This window comes from Mobula hypostoma, chromosome 5, assembly GCF_963921235.1.
Source record: "Mobula hypostoma chromosome 5, sMobHyp1.1, whole genome shotgun sequence".
In the NCBI taxonomy this organism is placed as follows: domain Eukaryota; kingdom Metazoa; phylum Chordata; class Chondrichthyes; order Myliobatiformes; family Myliobatidae; genus Mobula; species Mobula hypostoma.
In genome coordinates this window covers 117,031,482-117,052,945 of record NC_086101.1, presented here as the reverse complement: position 1 = coordinate 117,052,945, position 21,464 = coordinate 117,031,482, and the positions used below count along the sequence as shown (strand labels likewise).

Sequence of the window (21,464 nt, the reverse complement as noted above, 5' to 3'; positions counted from 1 at the left end):
CTCCCAAATGAGCTCAACCGCTTTTACGCCCAGTTCGATATCACTAACTCTGAGCCTCCGAGGAAAGCTACCGCTGGCTGAGTTCCGCAGATGTTTCCAATGAGTAGACAGTCACAAGGCTGCGGGACCGGACGGCATCCTAGGGTGGGTACTCAGGATGTGCGCAGTACAACTGGCAGGTGTGTTTACTGACATTTTTAATCTCTCTCTCCTCCCAGTGTAGAGTGCCCTCCTGCTTCAAATTATCCACCATTATCCCTGTACCTAAAAAGACCAAGGTAACATACCTGAACGACTGGTGTCCTGTCACACTCACCTCAATAATAAGCAAATGCTTTGAGAGGCTGGTCAAGGACTACGTCTGCAGCTTGCTATCACCCACACTGGACCCCCTACAATTCACCTACCGACGAACGATGCAATAGTCACTGCTCCATATACTGCCGTTACACATCTGGAGAAGAAGGATGCTTATGTGAAGATACTGTTCTTGGACTACAGTTCAGCATTCTACACCATAGTTCCATCCAGGCTCAACAGGAAGCTCAGAGACCTCGGCCTTGACCCTGCCTTGTGCAGCCGGATCATGGACTTCCTGTCAGATCGCCAGCACGTGGTAAGATTGGGCTCCCTCACCTCCAACTCTCAACTCTCAATACAGAAGCCCCTCAGGGCTGTGTACTAAGTCTCCTCCTTTACTCCCTGTATACCCATGACTGTGTTGTCACCCAGAGCTCTAGTTTGCTAATTAAATTTGCTGACAGCACTACATTGATTGGCCTAATGTCAAACAATAACGAGGTGGCCTACAGGGAGGAAGTCATCACCCTGACACAGTGATGTCAAGAAAACAACCTCTCCTTCAAAGTCGCAAAAACAAAGGAGCTGGTTGTGGATTACAGGAGGAATGGAGACGGGCTAACCCCTATTGACATCAATGGATCTGGGGTTGAGAGGGTATACAGCTTTAAGTTCCTCAAACCCACATCACCAAGGACCTCATGAGGTCTGTACACACCAGCTGTGTGGTGAAAAAGTCACAACAGCGCCTCTTTCACCTCAGACGGTTGAAGAAGTTTGGTATGGGCCTTCAAATCCGAAGAACTTTCTACAGGAGCACAATTGAGAGCATCCTGACTGGCTCCATCACTGCCTGGTATAGGAACTGTACCTCCCTTAATCTCAGGATTCTGCAGAGAGTGGTACGGACAGCCCAGCACATCTGTAGCTGTGAACTTCTCATGATTCAGGACATTTACAAGGACAGGTGTGAAAAAAGGGTTCATAGGATCATTGGGGACCTGAGTCACCCCAACCACAATCTATTCCAGCTCCTACCATCCGGGAAACAGTACCGCAGCATAAAGGCCAGGACCAACAGGCTCCGGGACAGCTTCTTCCACCAGGCCATCAGACTGATTAACTCACGCTGATTTGAGTGTATTCTATGTTACATTGACTGTTCTATTTATTATAAATTACTAAGATTGCACATTTAGATGGAGATGTAATGTAAAGATTTTTACTCCTCATGTACTTGAAGGATGTAAGAAATAAAGTTAATTCAATTCAATACATAAGATTTGTCTTTGTGGGTTTCGTAATAAAGGATCAAGCGTGCCTTTTTTGACTTGGAACTCAGTTATTGGGAAGCGCGTCGTACGGTGTTGAGTCCCTCACTCAGTTTCTCAGCAGATTTGGTTTGTTGTTCAAGTAACTGCTAAACCTCATTTGGCCCAAATCCCTCGAGAGCAGGGGTTCGCAACCGTTTTTATGCCATGGGCCAATACCATGAAGCAAGAGGTCCGCGGGTCCCAGGTTGGGAACCCCTGGTCTACACAGTCCGAATCAGGTTTAATATCCCTGGTATTTGTTATGTGGCAGCAGTACATTGCAATACATGATAAAAACTGTAAATTATCATAAGAGTGTGTATATATAAAGGTTAAATTAAAAAAGTAGTTCAAAATGAGAGGAAAAAATGTAGTGAGGTAGTATTCATGAATGGACATTGAACGCAAGAATCAGACGGCAGAGGGGAAGAAGCTGTTCCTGGATCATTGAGTGTGCACCTTCAGGCTCCTGTACCTCCTTCCAGGTGGTGCAATGAGAAGAGGGCATGTCCTGGGTGATGGGGGGGTCCTTAATGATGAATGCCAGGTTTTGAGGCATTGCTCCTTGAAGATGTCCTGGATACTACAGAGGTTAGTGCCCATGACGGATCTGACTGAGATCACAACTCTCTACAGCTGATTTCCATCCTGTGTAGTGATTCTGCCCCCGCCCCCCATACCAGATGGTGATGCAACCAGTTAGAATGCTCTCTTCGGTACATCTGTAAAAATTTGCGAGTATCTTTGGTGACATACTAAATCTCCTTAAACTCCTAATGAAATGTGCTACTGTCATGCCTTCTTTGTAACTGCATCGATATGTTGGGCCCAGGATAGATCCTTAGAGATTTTGACACCCAGAAATTTGAAAGTGACACCTAGGTACTTGACATTGCTCACTCTTTCCATTTCTGATCCCTTTATGAGGACTGGTGTGTGATCCCTCATCTTACCCTTCCAGAAGTCCACAATCTGTTCTTTGGTCTCTCTGACACTGAGCGAAAGGTTGCTTTCCCATCCATGCTCCTGCTCAAGTACATTTTAAAAGTAATTATTGTACTTGCCTCAAGTATTTCCCCTGGCAGCTCATTCCATATATCATCCACCCTCTGTGTTTTAAAAAACTGTTCACCCTCAAATTCTTCTCATCTTAAACCCATGTCTGTTTGTTCTTGATTCCCCAACCCTGGGAAAAAGACCCTGTCTATACCCTTGTGATTTTATACACCTATGTAAGACCAACTCTCAGTCCACAAGGAAAAGAGTCCTTGCGTGTCCAACCTCTCCCTATAGCTTAGTCCCTCAAGTCCTTGTGAATCTATTCTGCATGCTTTCCTGTTTTATTTTTGGCAACACGGCACCATAACAAGCCAATAAGCCCGTGAAACCCAATGACGTGTACAACTAACTAACCTACTATCCCGACGCTGTCCGTAAGGAGCTTGATGGCTCTTGGCTTCTGCTCTCTGGACTACAGAGGGCTGGAACATAAAAAGCAAGGATGTAATGTTGAGACTTTGTAAAGCACTGGTGAGGCCTCACTTGGAGTATTGTGAGAGGATGTGCTGACTTTGGAGAGGGTTCACAAAAATTATTACAGGATTGAAAGGGCTTTTCATATGAGGAGCGTTTGATGGCTCTGGGCCTGTACTCACAGGAATTCAGAAGAATGGAGGGTGATCTCATTGAAACCTATCAAATGTTGAAAGTCCTCTATAGAGTGGATGTGGAGGGGATGTTTCCTATGGTGGGGAAGTCTAAGACCAGAGAACACAACCTCAGAATAGAGGGACATCCATTTAGAATGGAGACGAGGAGGAATTTCTTTATCCAGAGAGTGATGAATCTGTGGAATTTGTTTCCACAGACGGCTGTGAAGGACAAGTCATTGAGTGCATTTAAGGCAGAAGTTGATAGATTCTTGATTAATTGGGGCATGAAGAGTTATGGGGAGAAGGCAAGAGACTGGGGTGGAGACGGAAGATGGAACAGCCATGATGAGATAGCAGAGAAGACTTGATGGGCCAAATGGCCTAATTCTGCTTCTATGTCTTGTGATCTTACGGTTCTCCCTATTACCAAGTGGGTTTCCTCCGTGTGCTCTGGTTTCCTCCCACAGTCCAAAGACACACCTGTTGGTGGGTTAATTGGTCGTTGTAAATTGTCCTATGATTGGGCTAGGGTTAAATATGGGTTGCTGGGCAGCAAGGCTCGTAGGGCCAGAGGGCCTATTCCACCCTGTACAGTATCTCAATCAAACAATAAATAAACTGTGGTACTTTGGGATGAAACCGGAACATCCAGAGGAAACCCATCCGGTTATGGGGAGAACATACAAACTCCTTACAGATATCAACAGAACTGAACCCGCTCACTGGCACTGAGATAGCATTTTGCCATCTGCAACACTACTGTGCATCTCTCCTGCAGCAGGGAGACCAAAATTGAACAAAGTACTCCAGCACCATGACATGCCGACATCTATACTTCTGGCAGATAAAGGCCAACGTGCCAAAAGCCCTCTTCACCAGCCTGTCTACCTCTTCAGGGAAAGATTTAAGGCAAATATCAGCATCATTATCATCACTGTGTGCCATGTCGTATGAGGAGGGCAATCGTGGTCTTTCCATGACCATGAATGTTCTTGGCAAATTTTTCTACAGAAGTGGTTTGCCATTGCCGCCTTCTGGGCAGTGTCTTTACAAATCAGGTGACCCCAGCCATTATCAATACTCGGAGATGGTCTGCCTGGTGTCAGTGGTCACATAACCAGGACTTGTGATCTGCACCAACTGCTCATACGACCATCCACCACCTGCTCCCATGGCTTCACATCACCCTGGACTAAGCAGGTGCTACATCATCTAGCAGAGGGAAGCAGCACCTTACACCTCCTTTGGTTAAGACATATCTCCACCCCACCATCCAAGGAGATAAAGAAGCAAATAAGGGAAGTAAAAATCCAGGGAAAGGAAAAACAAAGTGTGCTAATCCCATTAGATATGGACAGGGAGACGCTCGTGCTTAAAGGCAGACATGATGTAGAGGGGCCAAATGGCTTGTTTCTTGTACAACTGTGAACAGGACTGGAGTTAGTTTGAGAAGCCAGTGGTTAAATTGAGAAAGGACAGGTAAGACAGACTCGAGTCAAATCCGGCTGAAGTCACCAGTGGGAATGGGTGATAGACAATCAAGGTTCAAAGTAACTCTATTATCCACTTTATACAACCTTGAAATTCACCTCTTTACAGGTAGCCACAAAACAAAGAAACCCACTAGAACCCATTATAACAAAAGAAGACCGTCGAATACCCAATGTGCAGTGGGGGAAAAAACAAATTGTGCAAACAATAAAAAGTAAGCAATCAGCATTCAGAATTGAAGATGAGGAAAGTGAGTCCACACTGTGATAGTTGCAGGCCACAGCCTCAGTTCAGTGCAGAGACAAGTACTGCTCGCTGCTCCGCAAGGCTTACCTTTCTCTGCACTCAACTGAGGCAAAGTTCAAAGTAAATGTTATTATCAAAGTACACACACAACTCTGAGATGCAGCATACTCAGCAAATCTATTTAATAGCAACACCCCCTCAGCCTGTTAACTTAGGTTCGGTCTCTCCTTCTGACCAGGTTGGCAGCTCAGCAAGGACTGAGACGAGAGCCCGGTGTCGCCATGAGAATGCCCACGCTCCCTCGCCAACCAGAGTGGGCCTCCATGAGGCAAGCTTCTAGTAAACAGGTGAGTAGAAAAACTCGAGTAAAACACGCAAAATATTGGAGGAGTCCAGGTGATCAGGCAGCATCTATGGAGGGGAATGAACAGTCAATCTTCCAGGCTGAGACCCTTCAACAAGACTGGAAAGGAAGAGGGTAGAAGCCAGAATAATAAGATTCTAATCCTTAATTCTCCAACCCTGGGGGAAAAAACTGTGTCTGATGCTTGGAGCTTTGGAAAGGGTTCAGAAGAGGTTTAGCAGGGTTTTGCCTGGATTAGAGGGCATGAGTTGTAAGGAGAGAGGAGACAAACTTGTTTACTCTGGAGAGTCAGAAGCTGTGGAGAGATCTGATACAAGCTTATGAAATTGTTAGAGGTATAAAATTGTTAACATTCAGAGACAATCTTCTGCGTAGGGCAAAAATGTCAAATACCGGAGGTTATGTAGTTAAAGTGAGAGGGGTAAGGTTTAAAGGAGATGGGCAGGACAAGTTATTTTTAATCAGAAAGGTGATGGGTGACTGGAACAAGCTGCATCGAGTGGTGGTGGAAGCAGATACAATAGGGGGGTTTAAGAGGCTATTCAATAGACACATAAGTCAGCTGAGAATGGAGGAATGTGGATCGTGTTGAGGCAGAACACATTTAAATTCACTGCAACACGCTCAAAATGCTGGAGCAACCCAGCAGGTTCACCATCGTGCCCAGCACAGACATCATGGGCTGAAGGGCCTGTCCTGTGTTTGGCGAAGAAGGTGGTCAGATGATTGACTTGGACCTAATTTTGCTCTTTCCAACTTTTCAGAAACGTCTGGAAGAATATCTGAATTCCCTTCTCGAGAAGTCCTTCTACAGAAACTACCACGGAATGGTAACGACTCATCCCGACTCTCTCTTCTCCTGATGTCTGTCCTACAGTCCCTGTGGGTAACTTCACGCTTTTGGCTTCTGTTTCTTCCTGCAGTCGGTGTCAGTTACTGAAGGGGCCGCTTGGCCCAGGGTTCCTGCTGGTGAATTAACAATGCATGCAAAATGGGTGGGTTATTCAGGGAACGAGAACTGCTCAAACCTTCAGTTCTCACAGTGCCATCTTGAATTTACCACCCACCTTACTTTTAAAGACGTGAACGATTTGCAAATTCAGACACAGATTTGTGAATGGTCATCGACACTGAGTGGCCACTTTATTAGAACGCCTGCTCGTTAACGCAAATAACTATTCAGCAAATCGTGTGTCAGCAATTCAATGCATAAAAGCATGCAGACATGGTCAAGAGGTTCAAACCAAACATCAGAATGGGGAAGAAATGTGATCTAAGTGACTTTGACAGTGGAATGTTTGCTGGAGCCAATTAGGGTGGTTTGAGTAGCTCAGAAACTGCTGATCTCCAGGGATTTTCATTCACCACATTTTCTAGAGTTTACAGAGGAAGTAAATTTATTATAGAAGTACATATAAGTCACCATAAACAATGCTGAGATTCAGTAAAATGGCCACTGAGTGTATACCACGTTGCAATAAAATTCCTTTCTCCCAGAGTAACCAGTGAACATGCTAATAAAAAAAGAAACAATAAATACAGTGACAAACACAAAACAGCTGAGTGGTGCAGGCTTGAGTGTAGTCTGAGGTAGTGCAACAGGAAATGATAAAGTTACAATAACGGAGACAGTGGAGTTAAGAGTCTGCAAACATGGCAGGGGATGTGAGAGAGGTGACTGGTTCAGCAATCTGACAGCAGTGAGGAAGACGCTCTTCTTGAGTCTGGCCGCCTGGGCTTTCAAACTCCTGTATCTTCTCCCATATGGGTTAATAAATTAATTGGTCACATGTGTCACCACTGATTAACTGGACTCTGAAAACTTGCATTCATTTCTCAGCCACTTTATTTTACTCGTGCACAAGAGAGGAGCATGGCCCCTGTCACACACACTGTTCTGAATTCTGAACAGAGGAATGCCATTTCTTTACAGAATTCACTTGCACTTACGGGTATTGACCATTTTAGTAAACTGTATGTTTGGTTTCCATACTTGCATGATCATAATACAAGTATTAAAAGTCAATAGAAACTACAAGCTAATAACTGATAATATTCAGAAGCCAGTAAAATAATTGTCCCTTAGTTGGTGTGTGAAACTTCAATTCCTTATCTTGTCTCTAGAGCCCTGGTCTGCAAAGGGAAGCTATGCTCTTCAAAGACCATTCTCGCCTGGACTGTATGCGTTCTAAAACACAATAAGACATATGACAGAAGACCATAAGACATAGGAGCACAATTAGGCCATTTGGCCCATTGAGTCTGCCCCACCATTTCATCATGGCTGATCCATTCTTCTTCTCAGACCCACTCTCCTGTTTTCTCCCCATATCCCTTCATGCCCTGATTAATTAAGAATTTATCAACCTCTGCCTTAAACATACATAAAGACTTGGCCTCCACAGCTGCCTGTGGCAAAAAAATTCCACAGATTCACCACTCTCTGACTTAAGAAATTCTGCTGCATCTCCATTCTGAAAGGACACCCCTCTATTCTGAGGCTGTGTCCTCTGGTCTTAGACTCTCCCACTATAGGAAACATCCTCTCCACATCCACTCTATAAAGGCCTTTCAACATTTGATATTTTTCAATTAGGTCACTCCTCATTTTTCTGAATTCCAGTGAGTACAGTCCCAGAGCCTTCAAATGCTCTTCATATGACAAACTATTCCATCCTGGAATCATTTTCGTGAATCTCCTTTGAACCCTCTCCAGTTTCAGCACGTCCTTTATTAGATAAGGAGCCCAAACCTGATCACAATACTCCAAGTGAGACTTCACCATTGGTTTATAAAGTTTCGACATTATGTCCTTGCTTTTATATTCTAGACCTCTTGAAATGAATGTTAACATTGCATTTGCCTTCCTCACCACAGACTCAACCTGCAAATTAACCTTTAGGGAATCCTGCACAAGGACTACCAAGTCCCTTTGCACCTCAGATTTTTTGTATTTTCTCTCCATTTAAAAAATAATCAACCCTTCCATTTCTCCTACCGAAGTGCATGACCATACACTCTCCGACATTGTATTCCATCTGCCATTTCTTTGCCTATTCTCTTAATCTGTCTAAGTCCTTTTGTACACTCTCTACTTCCACCTATCTTCATATAATCTGCAAACTTTTCAGCAAAGCTATCGATTCCGTCATCCAAATTATTCACATATAATGTAAAAAGAATCAGTCCCAACACAGACCCCTGGGGAACACCACTAGTCACCAGCAGCCAACTAGAAAAGGCTCCCTTTATTCCCACCCTTTGCCAGCTGCCAATCAGTCAATGCTTTATCCATGCTAGAATCTTTCCTGTAATACCATGGGCTCATAGCTTGTTAAGCAGTCTCATGTGTGGCACCTTGTCAAAGGCCTTCTGAAAATCCAAGTATGCAACATCAACTGATTCTCCTTTGTCTATCCTGCTTGTTGTTTCTTCAAAGAATTCTGACAGATTTGTCAGGCAAGGTTTTCCCTTGAGGAAACCATGCTGACTAAGGCCTATTGTATCATGTGCCTCCACGTACCCTGAGACCTCATTGTTAATAATCGACTCCAACATCTTCCCAACCACTGAGGTCAGACTAACTGGCCTATAGTTTCCTTCCTTCTGCCTCTCTCCCTTCTTGAAGAGTGGAGTGACCTTTGCATTTTTCCAGTCTTCTGTACCCATTCCAGAATCTAGTGATTCTTGAAAGATCATTACTAATGCGTCCACAATCTCTTCAGCTACTTCTTTCAGAACACTGGGGTATACACCATCTGGTCTAGGTGAGTTATCTACCTTCAGACTCTTCAATTTCCCATGAACCTTCTCTATAGTTATAGTAAGTTCACGCACTTCATGACCCCTGACACCATACAGTTAGTGTCTTCCACTGTGAAGACTGACGCAAAATACTTATTCAGTTCATCCATCATTTTGTTGTCCCCCCACTACTATCTCTCCTGCATTGTTTTCCACCAGTCTAATACCTACTCTCGCCTCCCTTTAACACTTTATGTATCTGAAGAAACTTTTCTTATCCTCTTTAATATTACTGGCTAGTTTACTTTCGTATTCCATCTTAGAAATATAGAAATCCTACAGCACAATACAGGCCCTTCGGCCCACAAAGCTGTGCCAAACATGTCCTTACCCATAGCCCTCTATTTTTCTAAGCTCAATGCATCCATCCAGGAGTCTCTTAAAAGACCCTATCGTTTCCGGCTTCACCGCCGCCGCCAGCAGCCAATTCCACACACTCACCACTCTCTGCGTAAAAAAACTTACCCCTGACATCTCCTCTGTACCAACTTCCAAGCACTTTAAAACTATGATCTCTCGTGCTAGCCATTTCAGCCCTGGGAAAAAGCCTCTGACTATCCACACGATCAATGCTTCTCATTATCTTGTACCCCTCTATCAGGTGACCTCTCATCTTCTGTTGCTCCAAGGAGAAAAGGCCAAGTTCACTCAACCCATTCTCATAAGGCATGCTCCCCAATCCAGGCAACATTCGTGTAAATCTCCTCTGCACCCTTTCTATGGTTTCCATGTCCTTCCTATAGTGAGGCGACCAGAATTGAGCACAGTACTCCAAGTGGGGTTTGACCAGGGCCCTATATAGCTGCAACATTGCCTATCGGCTCTTAAACTTCATTTCACGATTGATGAAGGCCAATGCTCTGTACGCCTTCTTAACCACAGAGTCATCCTGCGTAGCTGCTTTGAGTGTCCTATGGACTCGGACCCCAAGATCCCTCTGATCCTCCACACTGCCAAGAGTCTTACCATTAATACTATATTCTGCCATAATATTTGACCTACCAAAATGAACCACTTTACACATATCTAGGTTGAACTCCATCTGCCACTTCTCAGCCCAGTTTTGCATCCTATCAATGTCCCGCTGTAACCTCTGACACCCCTCCACACAATCCACAACACCCCCAACCTTTGTGTCATCAGTATATTTACTAACCCATCCCTCTACTTCCTCATCCAGGTCACTTATAAAAATCACAAAGAGTAGCGGGTCCCAGAACAGATCCCTGAGGCACACCACTGGTCACTGGCCTCCGTGCAGAATATGACCCGTCTACAACCACTCTTTGCCTCCTGTGGGCAAGCCAGTTCTGGATCCACAAAGCAATGTCCCCTTGGATCCCATGCCTCCTTACTTTCTCAATAAGCCTGGCATGGGGTACCTTATCAAATGCCTTGCTGAAATCCATATACACAATATCTATGGCTCTACCTTCGATCAATGGGTTTAGTCACATCCTCAAAAAATTCAGTCAGGCCCGTAAGGCATGACCTGCCTTTGACTAAGCCATGCTGACTATTCCTAAATATATTATGCCTTTCCAAATGTTCATTATTCCTGTCTCTCAGGATCTTTTCCATCAACTTACCAACCCCCCCAATGAAGTAAGACTCACTGGTCTATAATTTTCTGGGCTGTCCCTACTCCCTTTCTTCAATAAGGGAACAACAGCCTCAACCTTCCAACCCTCCGGAACCCCTCCCACCCTCATTGATGATGCAAAGATCATCACCAGAGGCTCAGCAATCTCCTCCCTTGCTTCCCACAGTAGCCTAGGGTACATCCCATCCGGTCTTGGTGACTTATCCAACTTGATTCCTTCCAAATGCTCCAGCACATCCTTTTCCTTAATATCTACATGCTGAAGCTTTTCAGTCCACTGCAAGTCATCCCTACAATTGCCAAGATCCTTTTCTGTAGTGAATACTGAAGCAAAGTACTCACTAAGTACCTCTGCTGTCTCCTCTGGTTCCATACACACTTTTCCACTGTCACACTTGATTGGTCCTATTCTCTCACGTCTTATCCTCTTGCTGTTTACATACTTGTAGAGTGCCCTGGGGTTTTCCTTAATCCTCTCTGCCAAGGCCTTCACATGGCCCCTTCTGGCTCTCCTAATTTCATTCTTAAGCTCCTTCCTGCTAGCCTTATAATCTTCTAGATTTACCTAGTTTTTTACCTCTGTCATTACCTAGTTTTTTGAACCTTTTGTAAGCTCTTCTTTTCTTCTTGACTAGATTTACAAGTCTTTTTACACCACAGTTCCTGTACCCTACCATCCTTGCCGTCTCATTGGAACGTATCTACACAGAACTCCACGCAAATATCCCCTGAACATATGCCTCATTTCTTCCATGCATTTCCTTGAGAACCAGTCTTCATCTGGACTTGTGTCCAGTCTTCATCTTCTTGATGACTTTTTAGTTGTCTTTTATTGGTTTTTAAAAGCTTCCCAATCCTCTAACTTCCCACAAACTTTTGCTCTGTTACATGCCCTCTCTTTGGCTTTTACTTTGGCTCTGACTTCTCTTGTTGTCCACAGTTGCGTCATCTTTCCTTCAAAGTACTTCTTCCTCTTTGGGATGTATATATCCTGTGCCTTCCGAACTGCTTCCAGAAATTCCAGCCATTGCTGCTCTACCCTCATCCCTGCCAGTGTTCTTTTCCAATCTGTTCTGGGTAACTGCTCTCTCATGCCTCTGTAATTCCCTTTACTACAGTGTAATGCTGAAAATCTGACTTTAGCTTCTGTTGCTCAAATTTCAGGGTGAATTTGATCATATTATGATCACTTGCCCTTAAGGGTTCTTTTGCCTTTAGCTCTGTAATCAATTCTGGTTCATTACACAACACCCAATCCAGAATAGCTGATCCTCTAGTGGGCTCAACCATGAGCTGCTCTGAAAAGCCATCTCGTAGACATTCAAAAATTCCCCCTCCTGTAATCCAGGGCCAACCTGATTTTCCCAATATACCTGTATTTTGAATTCCCCCATGACTATTGTAACATCTCCCTTTTAGCATGCATTTTCTATTTCGTATTATAATTTGCAGCCCACTTCCTTACCACGGTTTGGGGGTCTGTATACAACTCCCATCAGGGTCTTTTTTTTTACCTTATTCCATATACTGTATCCATACAGTCCTGTATTCACCCTTTTCGATTTTGTCCGCCTTTTATGTTGACTGCAACTTTGCCTGATCAACAGACCCTCCTCACCACATTGCCTCTGTTTGTAAACCAGCTACCTTATCTTCTGCACTATCATCTGCCTTTGCTGGAATAATTCTTGCATTGAAATATAAGCAGCTCAGGACACTAGTCGCAATGATCAAAAAACTTATGCCCTCTCTCCTACACCAATTCCTTAACCGTGTATTAAACGGTAAAATCTTCTTAGTTCTGGCCTCACCAGCACGTGGCATGGGTAGCAATCCTGAGATCACAACCCTGGAGGTCCTGCCCTTTAACTTAGCACCTAACTCCATGAACTCCCTCCGCAGAACCTTGCCACTCATCCTATCCATGTCAATGGTACCTTCATGGACCGCGACTTCTGACTGTTCACCCTCCCGCTTAAGAATGCCGAGGACTCAATCCGACATACCCCGGACCCTCACGCCTCAGGTAGCCTCTGGGAATCTCGTTGTCGCCCACAGAACCTCCTGTCTGTTCCCCTAAGTAATGAGTCCCCTTATCACCATAGTGTGCCTCTTCTCCTCGCTTCTCTTCTGAATCACAGAGGCAGACTCAGTGCCACAGACTCATCCACTGTGACTCTCCTCTTTTGGGTCATTTCCCCCTCCCCCCAAGAGCATCCAAAGTGATATACTTGTTGAAGGAGGTGGCCACAGGGGTATCTGCACTGGCTCCGTAACCCCTTTCCCCTTCCTGACTGTCATCCAGTTTCCTATATCCTGCACCTTGGAGTAACTACTTCTCTGTATGTCCTATCACACCCTTCAACCTCCTGAATGATTTGGAGTTCATCCCGTTCCAGGTCCAACTCCTTAACACGGTTTATTTGAAGTTGCAGCTGGATGTACTTCTTCCAGTTGTAGTTGTCAGGGACACTGGAGGTCTCCCTGCCTTCCCACATCCCGCAAGAGGAGCATTCCACTATCCTGCCTGGCATCTCTACTGTCCTAGCTGAGCAGATATAAAGAAGAGAAGGAAAAAACTTGAACTGTTCTTTCCTGTGCTTTTTCTGATTGAAGCCTTTCTTTGTGGAAGCCTCGAAGAGCCAAAGCCTGAAGATCCCACTCTTTGACTGTGTCCACTCAGACAATGGCCGCTGCGATGATGGCCACTGCCTTGCCCCTGCCTCCCTTTAATTTGCTCTTACTAATCAATCCCAGATGGCAACTGGTCGCTGGTGAAAGCTCTTCAAAGATCTTTCTTGCCTGGACTGTCTGCTTTTATAAGACCATAAGACATAGGAGCAGAATTTTGCCATTTGGCCCATTGAGTCTTCTCCACCATTTCCCTCTCAACCCCATATTCCGGACTTCTCCCTATAACCTTTCACACCCTGAACAGTCAAGAACCTATCAACCTCGGCCTTAAATGCACCAAGTGACTTGACCTCCACAGCCATCTGTGGCAATGAATTCCACCGATTCACCACCCTTTGGCTAAAGAAATTCCTCCTCATCCCCATTCTAAATGGATGTCCCTCTATTTTGATCCGCGCTCTATCTTGTCTGTAGGTTATATTAACCCTAGCCTTGCCACAACTTACACTCATGGGCGTAACTGGGCGGTGCGGCCTTGTTGGACCAGAGGGCCTGTTACTCTGCTGTATCTCTTAAAAACAACAAAATTAAATTTAAAAATGGGAACTTCACACAGATCAAGATCAAAATCCAAATCAAACCTGTGGCTGTGAGCCAATAGTACTAACTAACATACCACTGTATATTTTTTATCTTTAGTAAGTAACCGATGATAAGCTTTGTGCTCTTTCCCTCTCAACCTGAGACAAAATTAATTAATAAAATAATTCATAAATTTATTGGACTGCTTTTATAAGGATCCTTTGCTTACTAACTGACTGCCTTCTCCTCCAAACACAATTTTCATTAGGCCTCAGATTTTCCATTTAACTTCACCTTCGGCTAACCAGGTTGTATTTAATCCTAGATGGCATTCCTGGATGTTAGTGAACTGTCCTTCATTCAAGACTTGGGTCCGAAAGGATTGTAAGTAACATGATTTGACTGATCACAATTGAGAAGATTTGTTCGTAGTTAGGGTTCTTGATGGTTTGGTTTTGATCATTTTGGCCCTGGTTCAATCTCCATCGTGGGTTCTGAGAGTTCAAAATCTGCCCCTGAAAGTGGATCACAGCTAGACAGGGTGATAAGAAAGCTTTTGGCATGCTGTCTGTTGTGGTTTATAACTCCAAAACATTAAACTAATTCAGAGGAAGACACAGGTGTCTGATATGTGGGTGTAACTTCATCTTTACTTTAAGTGAAGCGTGCACGTATCGTGTGGTAGTGCGATGACATATGCAGTTCATATATTTATATATATAACCTGGAATTAAATATTTAAATGAAATAATATGTATATACAAGATTATTCAAATACTACTGAAACATTAAATACACAATACTGGCCTGGGCACCGAGCAGAGAATTTGTGAAGAAAGTTGGTCACAGCCAGACAGGGTGGTGAAGAAGGCTTTTGGCCATCATTGGTCGGGGACTGAGCAGAGAAGCTGGGACATCATGTTGTAGTTGTACAGGACATTGGTGAAATCACACCTGGAGTTTTGTGTATGGCTTTGTGTACTTAGTTATAGGAAACATGTCATTAAGATGGAACGAGTACAAACAGGACTAATGTTAATAATGATAATGTCACCTCCATTCAGGGCCTCAAAAAGTCCTTCCATACTTTTTCCCCGCAAATCTCAATGCTGTCAGTGATGAGCTTGGTGAAAGGTTTCACGAGGACATTGCGGTCATGGAGAAATGGTATCACGGCAACTGGAATCCATCAATGCAAGCTAATTATAGTTGGACACTTCAGTGAGAAGCCTCGGACACTGAATACAAATCAAAATCATCAACAAACTATTTTGTTCAGTTGAACTATTGCTAACTGCAATGGTTTATGCAATTAAACACATTATGTTCAATAAAAGTTAATTTCTTGTTTCTCCAAATTCCTACATGATACAAGTAGTCCAAAATTATATTTGTGTTCAGCTTCAAACAGTCTATCACAAACAAAAAAAAAATTCTGAGGAAGCAACACTTTCAAAACAGTGTGTTGCCCAGTGTAGCTATTCTTGAAACTTTAGTTGTAGGGCTTCAGACTTCTGTACCTCCTGCCCAGTGTAGCTGTGAGAAGAAGGCATGACTTTCATAGTGGGGATCTTTGACGGTGGATGTTGATCCTGCAGATACTACCAATAGTGGGGAGGGATGTGTCCGTGATGTTTTGGGCTGAGTCCACTACTCTCTACAGCTTCTTGCTTTTGAATTGCTCTACCAGACCGTGATGATGAAACTTTCAAAGTTCAAAGTAAATTTTATTATCAAAGTACCTACTCATCACCAAATACAAGTCTGGAATTCATTTTCTTGTGGGCATACTCAGTAAATCTATAGAACAGTAACCATAGCAGAATCCATGAAAGTTCACCCAACCTGGGATTTCAACCAGACTGCAGAAAGCAACAAACTATAAATACAAAAAGAAAGGAACAATAATAATAAATAAATAAGCAATAAGTATCGAGAACATGAGATGAAGAGTCCTTGAAAGTGTGAATAGTTCAGTGATGGGGCGAGTGAAGTTATCCCCTTTGGTTCAAGAGCCTGATGGTTGAGGGGTAATAACTGTTCCTGAACCTGGTGGTGTGAGTCCTGAGGCTCCTGCACCTTCTTCCTGTTGGCAGCAGTGAGAAGAGAGCATGTCCTGGGTCGTGGAGATCCCTGCTTTCCTGTCACAGTGTTTCATGTAGATGTGCTCAATGGTTGGGAAGGGCTTTACCCTTGATGCCCTGGGTAATCCATTACTTTTTGTAGGATTTTCCATTCTATGGCATTGGTATTTCCATACCAGTCTGTGATGCAGCTAGTCAGTACACTCTCGAATAGGAATGATGAACATGTGAAAAGAAGGAAAAATCTTTTTCCTGAGGATGCAGAAAACGCCAAATGTCCGTCGACCCAGAATCAGAAAGGAAAAAATTAATCAAATTTGCAGATTTATTAGGTAAAGTCCGTAAAGGAGCCGAACGGTCCAAAGCTGGAGATAAACAGGTATTAAGATCTCCGCCCCAAATCAATGAAAACTCGTTCAAATTCGGAAACTGATCAAACAATGATTTATAAAATTCCGGACAATCCATATTAGGAGCATAAACATTAACCAAAACTACTTTTTTATTAAATAGTAAACCACTAACCAATAAAAATCTACCATTCGGATCAGAGATAATATCCTGTTGTATAAAAGTAACTGAGGAATCTATAAAAATAGAGACGCCTCGAATCTTAGCATTGGAGTTCGAATGAAATTGTTGTCCCTTCCAGAATTTGAAAAAACGTAGTCTGTCCCCCCTCCGTACATGGGTCTCTTGTAAAAATAAAATTTGTGCTTTAAGTCTCCGGAACACTTTAAAAACTTTTTTTCTTTTAATAGGATGATTAAGACCATTAGTATTCCAGGAGACAAAATTAATAATAGACTCCATAAATCCTAAAGTCAACCCACAACAAGGAGGATTGACAATAGGCGCGACCCACAAACCCGGAGAGGAAACAGAACATACAAAAGATACCGGGGAAAAGGACGCAACCAGTACTTCAATAATGTATATAGCAAGGATGGTAAACCTCCGGTTAAACCGAAAGCTACGGATCTCCCTCCGACTGAATCACCGGTGACTTTGGAAGCTATATCGGAGTTAATTCAGAGGGAAATTTCAACCTCTGTTAGGGAGATGATTCGTACAGAAATTATGGGCTTTGTTAAAGACCTGATTCATATGGAAATCTCAACTAAGTTCCAGAAAATTGCCGATTTAATTGATAAGATGCAAACATGTATTGCGGAACATCAGTCGGCTATATCTGGTCTTCAAAAATCCGCGCAACAAAGTGAGCTTAAGATGGGGAAAGTCGAAGAAACAATTAATGTAATGAAGAAGAAACTTGACTTTTTGACTTTTAAAAACTCTGACTTGGAATCTAGAATGCGACGGCAGAATTTACGAATGATTGGCGTCAGGGAAGCCGTGGAAGCTAACAACCCTATGAAATATTTCTCCCAACTTTTAAAAGATGCATTCCCTACTGTATTTCCTGACCAACCACCGCTACTGGATCGTGTTCACAGAATCCCATCATACTCGTCTAGGTCAGATAGACCTAGGCATGTTATCTTACGTTTTCATTACTTTCAAGATAAGGAGAGACTGTTTCGATTCGCTCGATCTAAAGGTTTCATTGATTTTTCGGATCTTAAGTTCCGATTCGTGGAAGATTTCAGTAAACCAATCTGGGACCAACGGGTCCGTTACAGATCCGTGATGTCGGAATTCTATAAGATGGATTTAAGACCAGCGCTGCTGTACCCTGCACGTCTAAGGATTCGCATGTTAGATGGAGCTCTTCGTTTTTTTGATTCTCCATTGGATGCCCAGAGTTATCTGGATCAACTTTCATCTTCAACATCTTAATTGCCTTTTTTTAATTTTCTCCGTTGATCGGAGGCTGTGAATTGGTTGGTTTTAACTTTTCTGTGCCCTATTTGGGCAGAAAAGTTTACTTTCGATTTCTTAATATGGCTGCTAAACTTTCTTTTTAACTGCGTCATTTCTTTCTTTTCCCAGGGGATTCTGGGTGGTTACTTCCCTTTTGTCATCTTACGTATTTCCTGTGCGGCCTTAAATTTTGTAGTTTTTTTTAAATTTTATTCTGTTTTGCTTTTTATAATCATTTTATGTTAATAATCCTATTTTTTTTGTTGCTGTGTCTATTCATGAGTTTGAGGTTTATTGTGGTTTTTTTTAATATATACTTTCCGGCTTTTGTTCTGTTCTGTGTGTATTTTAATTGAGCTAACTTTTTTTTACTTATTTTTTACTGTTTTACAATTAGCTGATCCTTTTCATATTTATACCTTTTTTTTAGGGAGCGTATACCGGAAGTCATGGGGGTAGTTTTAGCGCTTGCTTCTTTCTGGCGGGTCTGCTTTAGATTTCGCCTTGGGGTCCTGGGGTGGGGGGCGGTGGGAGGGGCTTCACGTTTTAGTTTGTTTCTCTTTGGGCTATATACATTATTGAAGTATTGGTTACGTCCTTTTCCCCGGTATCTTTTGTATGTTCTGTTTCCTCTCCGGGTCTGTGGGTCGCGCCTATTGTCAATCCTCCTTGTTATGGGTTGACTTTAGGATTTATGGAGTCTATTATTAATTTTGTCTCCTGGAATACTAATGGTCTTAATCATCCTATTAAAAGGAAAAAAGTTTTTAAAGTGTTCCGGAGACTTAAAGCACAAATTTTATTTTTACAAGAGACCCATGTACGGAGGGGGGACAGACTACGTTTTTTCAAATTTTGGAAGGGACAACAATTTCATTCGAACTCCAATGCTAAGATTCGAGGCGTCTCTATCTTTATAGACTCCTCAGTTACTTTTATACAACAGGATATTATCTCTGATCCGAATGGTAGATTTTTATTGGTTAGTGGTTTATTATTTAATAAAAAAGTAGTTTTGGTTAATGTTTATGCTCCTAATATGGATTGTCCGGAATTTTATAAATCATTGTCAGTACACTCTCCACCACACATCTATATTATATATAGGCATCCATTAGTCTCGTGAGACCATGGATTTGCGCAGGCCTGGGCAAGGTTGTATGGAAGACCAGCAGTTGCCCATGCTGCAAGTCTCCCCTCTCCATGCCACCGACGTTGTCCAAAGGAAGGGCACAAGGGCCGATACAGCTTGGCACCGGTGTCGACACAGACGCTGGTTAAGTGCCTTGCTCAAGGACACAGCACACTGCCTTAGCTGAGGCTCGAACTAGCGACCTTCAGATCACTAGACCGATGCCTTAACCACTTGGCTACACGCCAACGTCTATAGAAGTTTTATACATCATGCCAAATCTTTGCACACTCCTAAGGACATAGAGGCACTGCAGTGCTTTTATTGTTATTGAATTTACATGCTGGGTCCAGGACAGGTCCTGTGAATTAATAACACCGAGGAATTTAAGCCTTCTCTATAAACCCACAGGGGAAGCAGAATAGGAAAGTTCCCAGTGGAAGTAAAAGGACATGAAGCCACAGAGAATGAGTTCCAACTGTCTGGTATTAATTGCTTTGTCATTTATCTGTTGACAGGGAAGGGATGATCGTAAAACGCTCTGGAGGACACAGGATCCCTGGCTTAAACTGTTGTGGTCGCCATCGGGTCTGTTATCGGTGGTCAAGGAGGTCAGTAGCACAGGTATTGATGTGTGAATTGGAGGGTGGTGCAGTGGCTCAGCAGATAGAGCCACAGCCTCACATCTCCAGTGTCTGCGGTTCGATCCCAACCTCTGGCACTGACTCTGACTGTGTGTTGTGTAGAATCTGCACGTTCTCCCTGTGACCCCGTGGGTTTCCCCTGGGTGCTCTAGTTTCCTCCCACACCCGGACAGCATGCAAGCCCTGGGGTGAGGGGGTTAATCGTTGCCTTAAATCACCCTCTCCCACAACGTGGGGGTGAGGCATGGAATTGGAGAAGGATTGACAGGAAAACAAAATGGGATGAGCATTGAGGACCGGTACCGGCTCAATGGGCTGAAAGGCCTCCTTCTGTGTTTGTTCTATCTGATGAACCACCACAGGCAAATGAAAACCATAAACTTGCAAATGATGAACTGAAATAAAAACAGGAAATTCTAGAAATACTCAGCAGGTCTGGCAGGATCTGTGGAGAGAGAAGGAGAAAGATGTTTCAGGTTGAACGCCTTTCATCAAAACTGAGAAGGTCATTTTAAATACCAGTGAAAGGAGCAGGAGGGAAGAGCTTCGATTTTTCATTTAACTTTAAATTTAATTTAGAGATACAGCACAATAACAAGCCCTTCTGGCCCAGCAAACCTGTGCTGTCCAATTGCAGCCACGTGACCAATCAACCTACGAACTCATACGTCTTTGGACTGTGGGAGGAAACCGGAGCACCCGGAAGAAATCCATGGGGCGAACATACAAATGTTTTACTGATAACGTCAGGAAGGAGTCTACATTCTCCCCGTGACCACGTGGGTTTCCTCTGGGTGCTCCAGTTTCCTCCCCCATTATTTCCCTATCATTATCATTATGTGCCATGTCATGTGATGTGGGCAATCATGGCCTTTCCATGACCGTGAATGTCCTTGGCAAATGTTTCTACAGAGGTGGCCCAGCCATTATCAATACTCTACAGAGTTTATCTGCCTGGCATCAGTGGTCACATAACCAGGGCTTGTGATCTGCACCCGTTGCTCGTACGACCATCCACCACCTGCTCCCTGATTGTAGCGGGTGCTACACCTTGCCCAAGGGTGGCCTGCAGGCTAGTGGAGGGAAGAAGTGTCTTACCCCTCTCTACCCGTCACCCAGATTTTCCTATCATGGCCCCATTGATCGGCAACCCTGTACTGCTCATCCTGACTGAAGTCTTGCTTTTGTCCTATCACACACGTTTCCTTTGTCCTATCCATTCCTCCCACCACCTTCCCTGCAACCCAAACTATTTTTTTTTGTTTCCGGTCTCTCTTCCCCAGTTCTGATGAACTGTCACCAGGCCAAGACATTAATCCTACTTTTATATCTCCTCAGACTCTGCCTGACCTGCTGAGTATTTCTAGAATTTTCTGTTTTTATTACAGAGTTCCAACAGTATAAGATGATGAGAGGCATTGATCGTGTGGATAGTCAGAGGCTTTTTCCCAGGGCTGAAATAGTTTTAAGGTGCTTGAAAGTAGGTACAGAGGGAAAGTCAGGGGTAAGTTTTTTTACACAGAGATTGGTGAGTGCACGGAATGGATGGTGGAGGCGGATGCAATAGGGTCTTTTAAGAGACTCCTGGATAGGTACATGGAGCTTAGAAAAATAGAGGGCTATGGGTAACTCTAGGTAATTTCTAAAGTAAGTACATGTTCGGCACAGCATTGTGCGCTGAAGGGCCTGGATTGTGCTGTAAGTTTTCTATGTTTCTATCTGCAAGTTTATTGCTTCATTTTTGCCTTTAGTAACAAAGCACAAAAAGAGGCCTCTCAGCCCACTGAGTCT

At 43.6% G+C, this 21,464-nt stretch overlaps 1 protein-coding gene across 1 annotated transcript in view; it reads left to right on the top strand.

The window, feature by feature from the left end:
• LOC134346960 (phospholipase D1-like) overlaps positions 1-21,464 on the top strand; it is a 176,938-nt gene that overhangs the window by 73,744 nt on the left and 81,730 nt on the right. The window contains exons 5-8 of the mRNA XM_063048860.1: positions 5,241-5,349; positions 6,131-6,196; positions 14,315-14,373; positions 19,548-19,640. Coding sequence (XP_062904930.1) covers positions 5,241-5,349; positions 6,131-6,196; positions 14,315-14,373; positions 19,548-19,640 — 327 coding nt within the window. The remainder of the gene's footprint in view (positions 1-5,240; positions 5,350-6,130; positions 6,197-14,314; positions 14,374-19,547; positions 19,641-21,464) is intronic.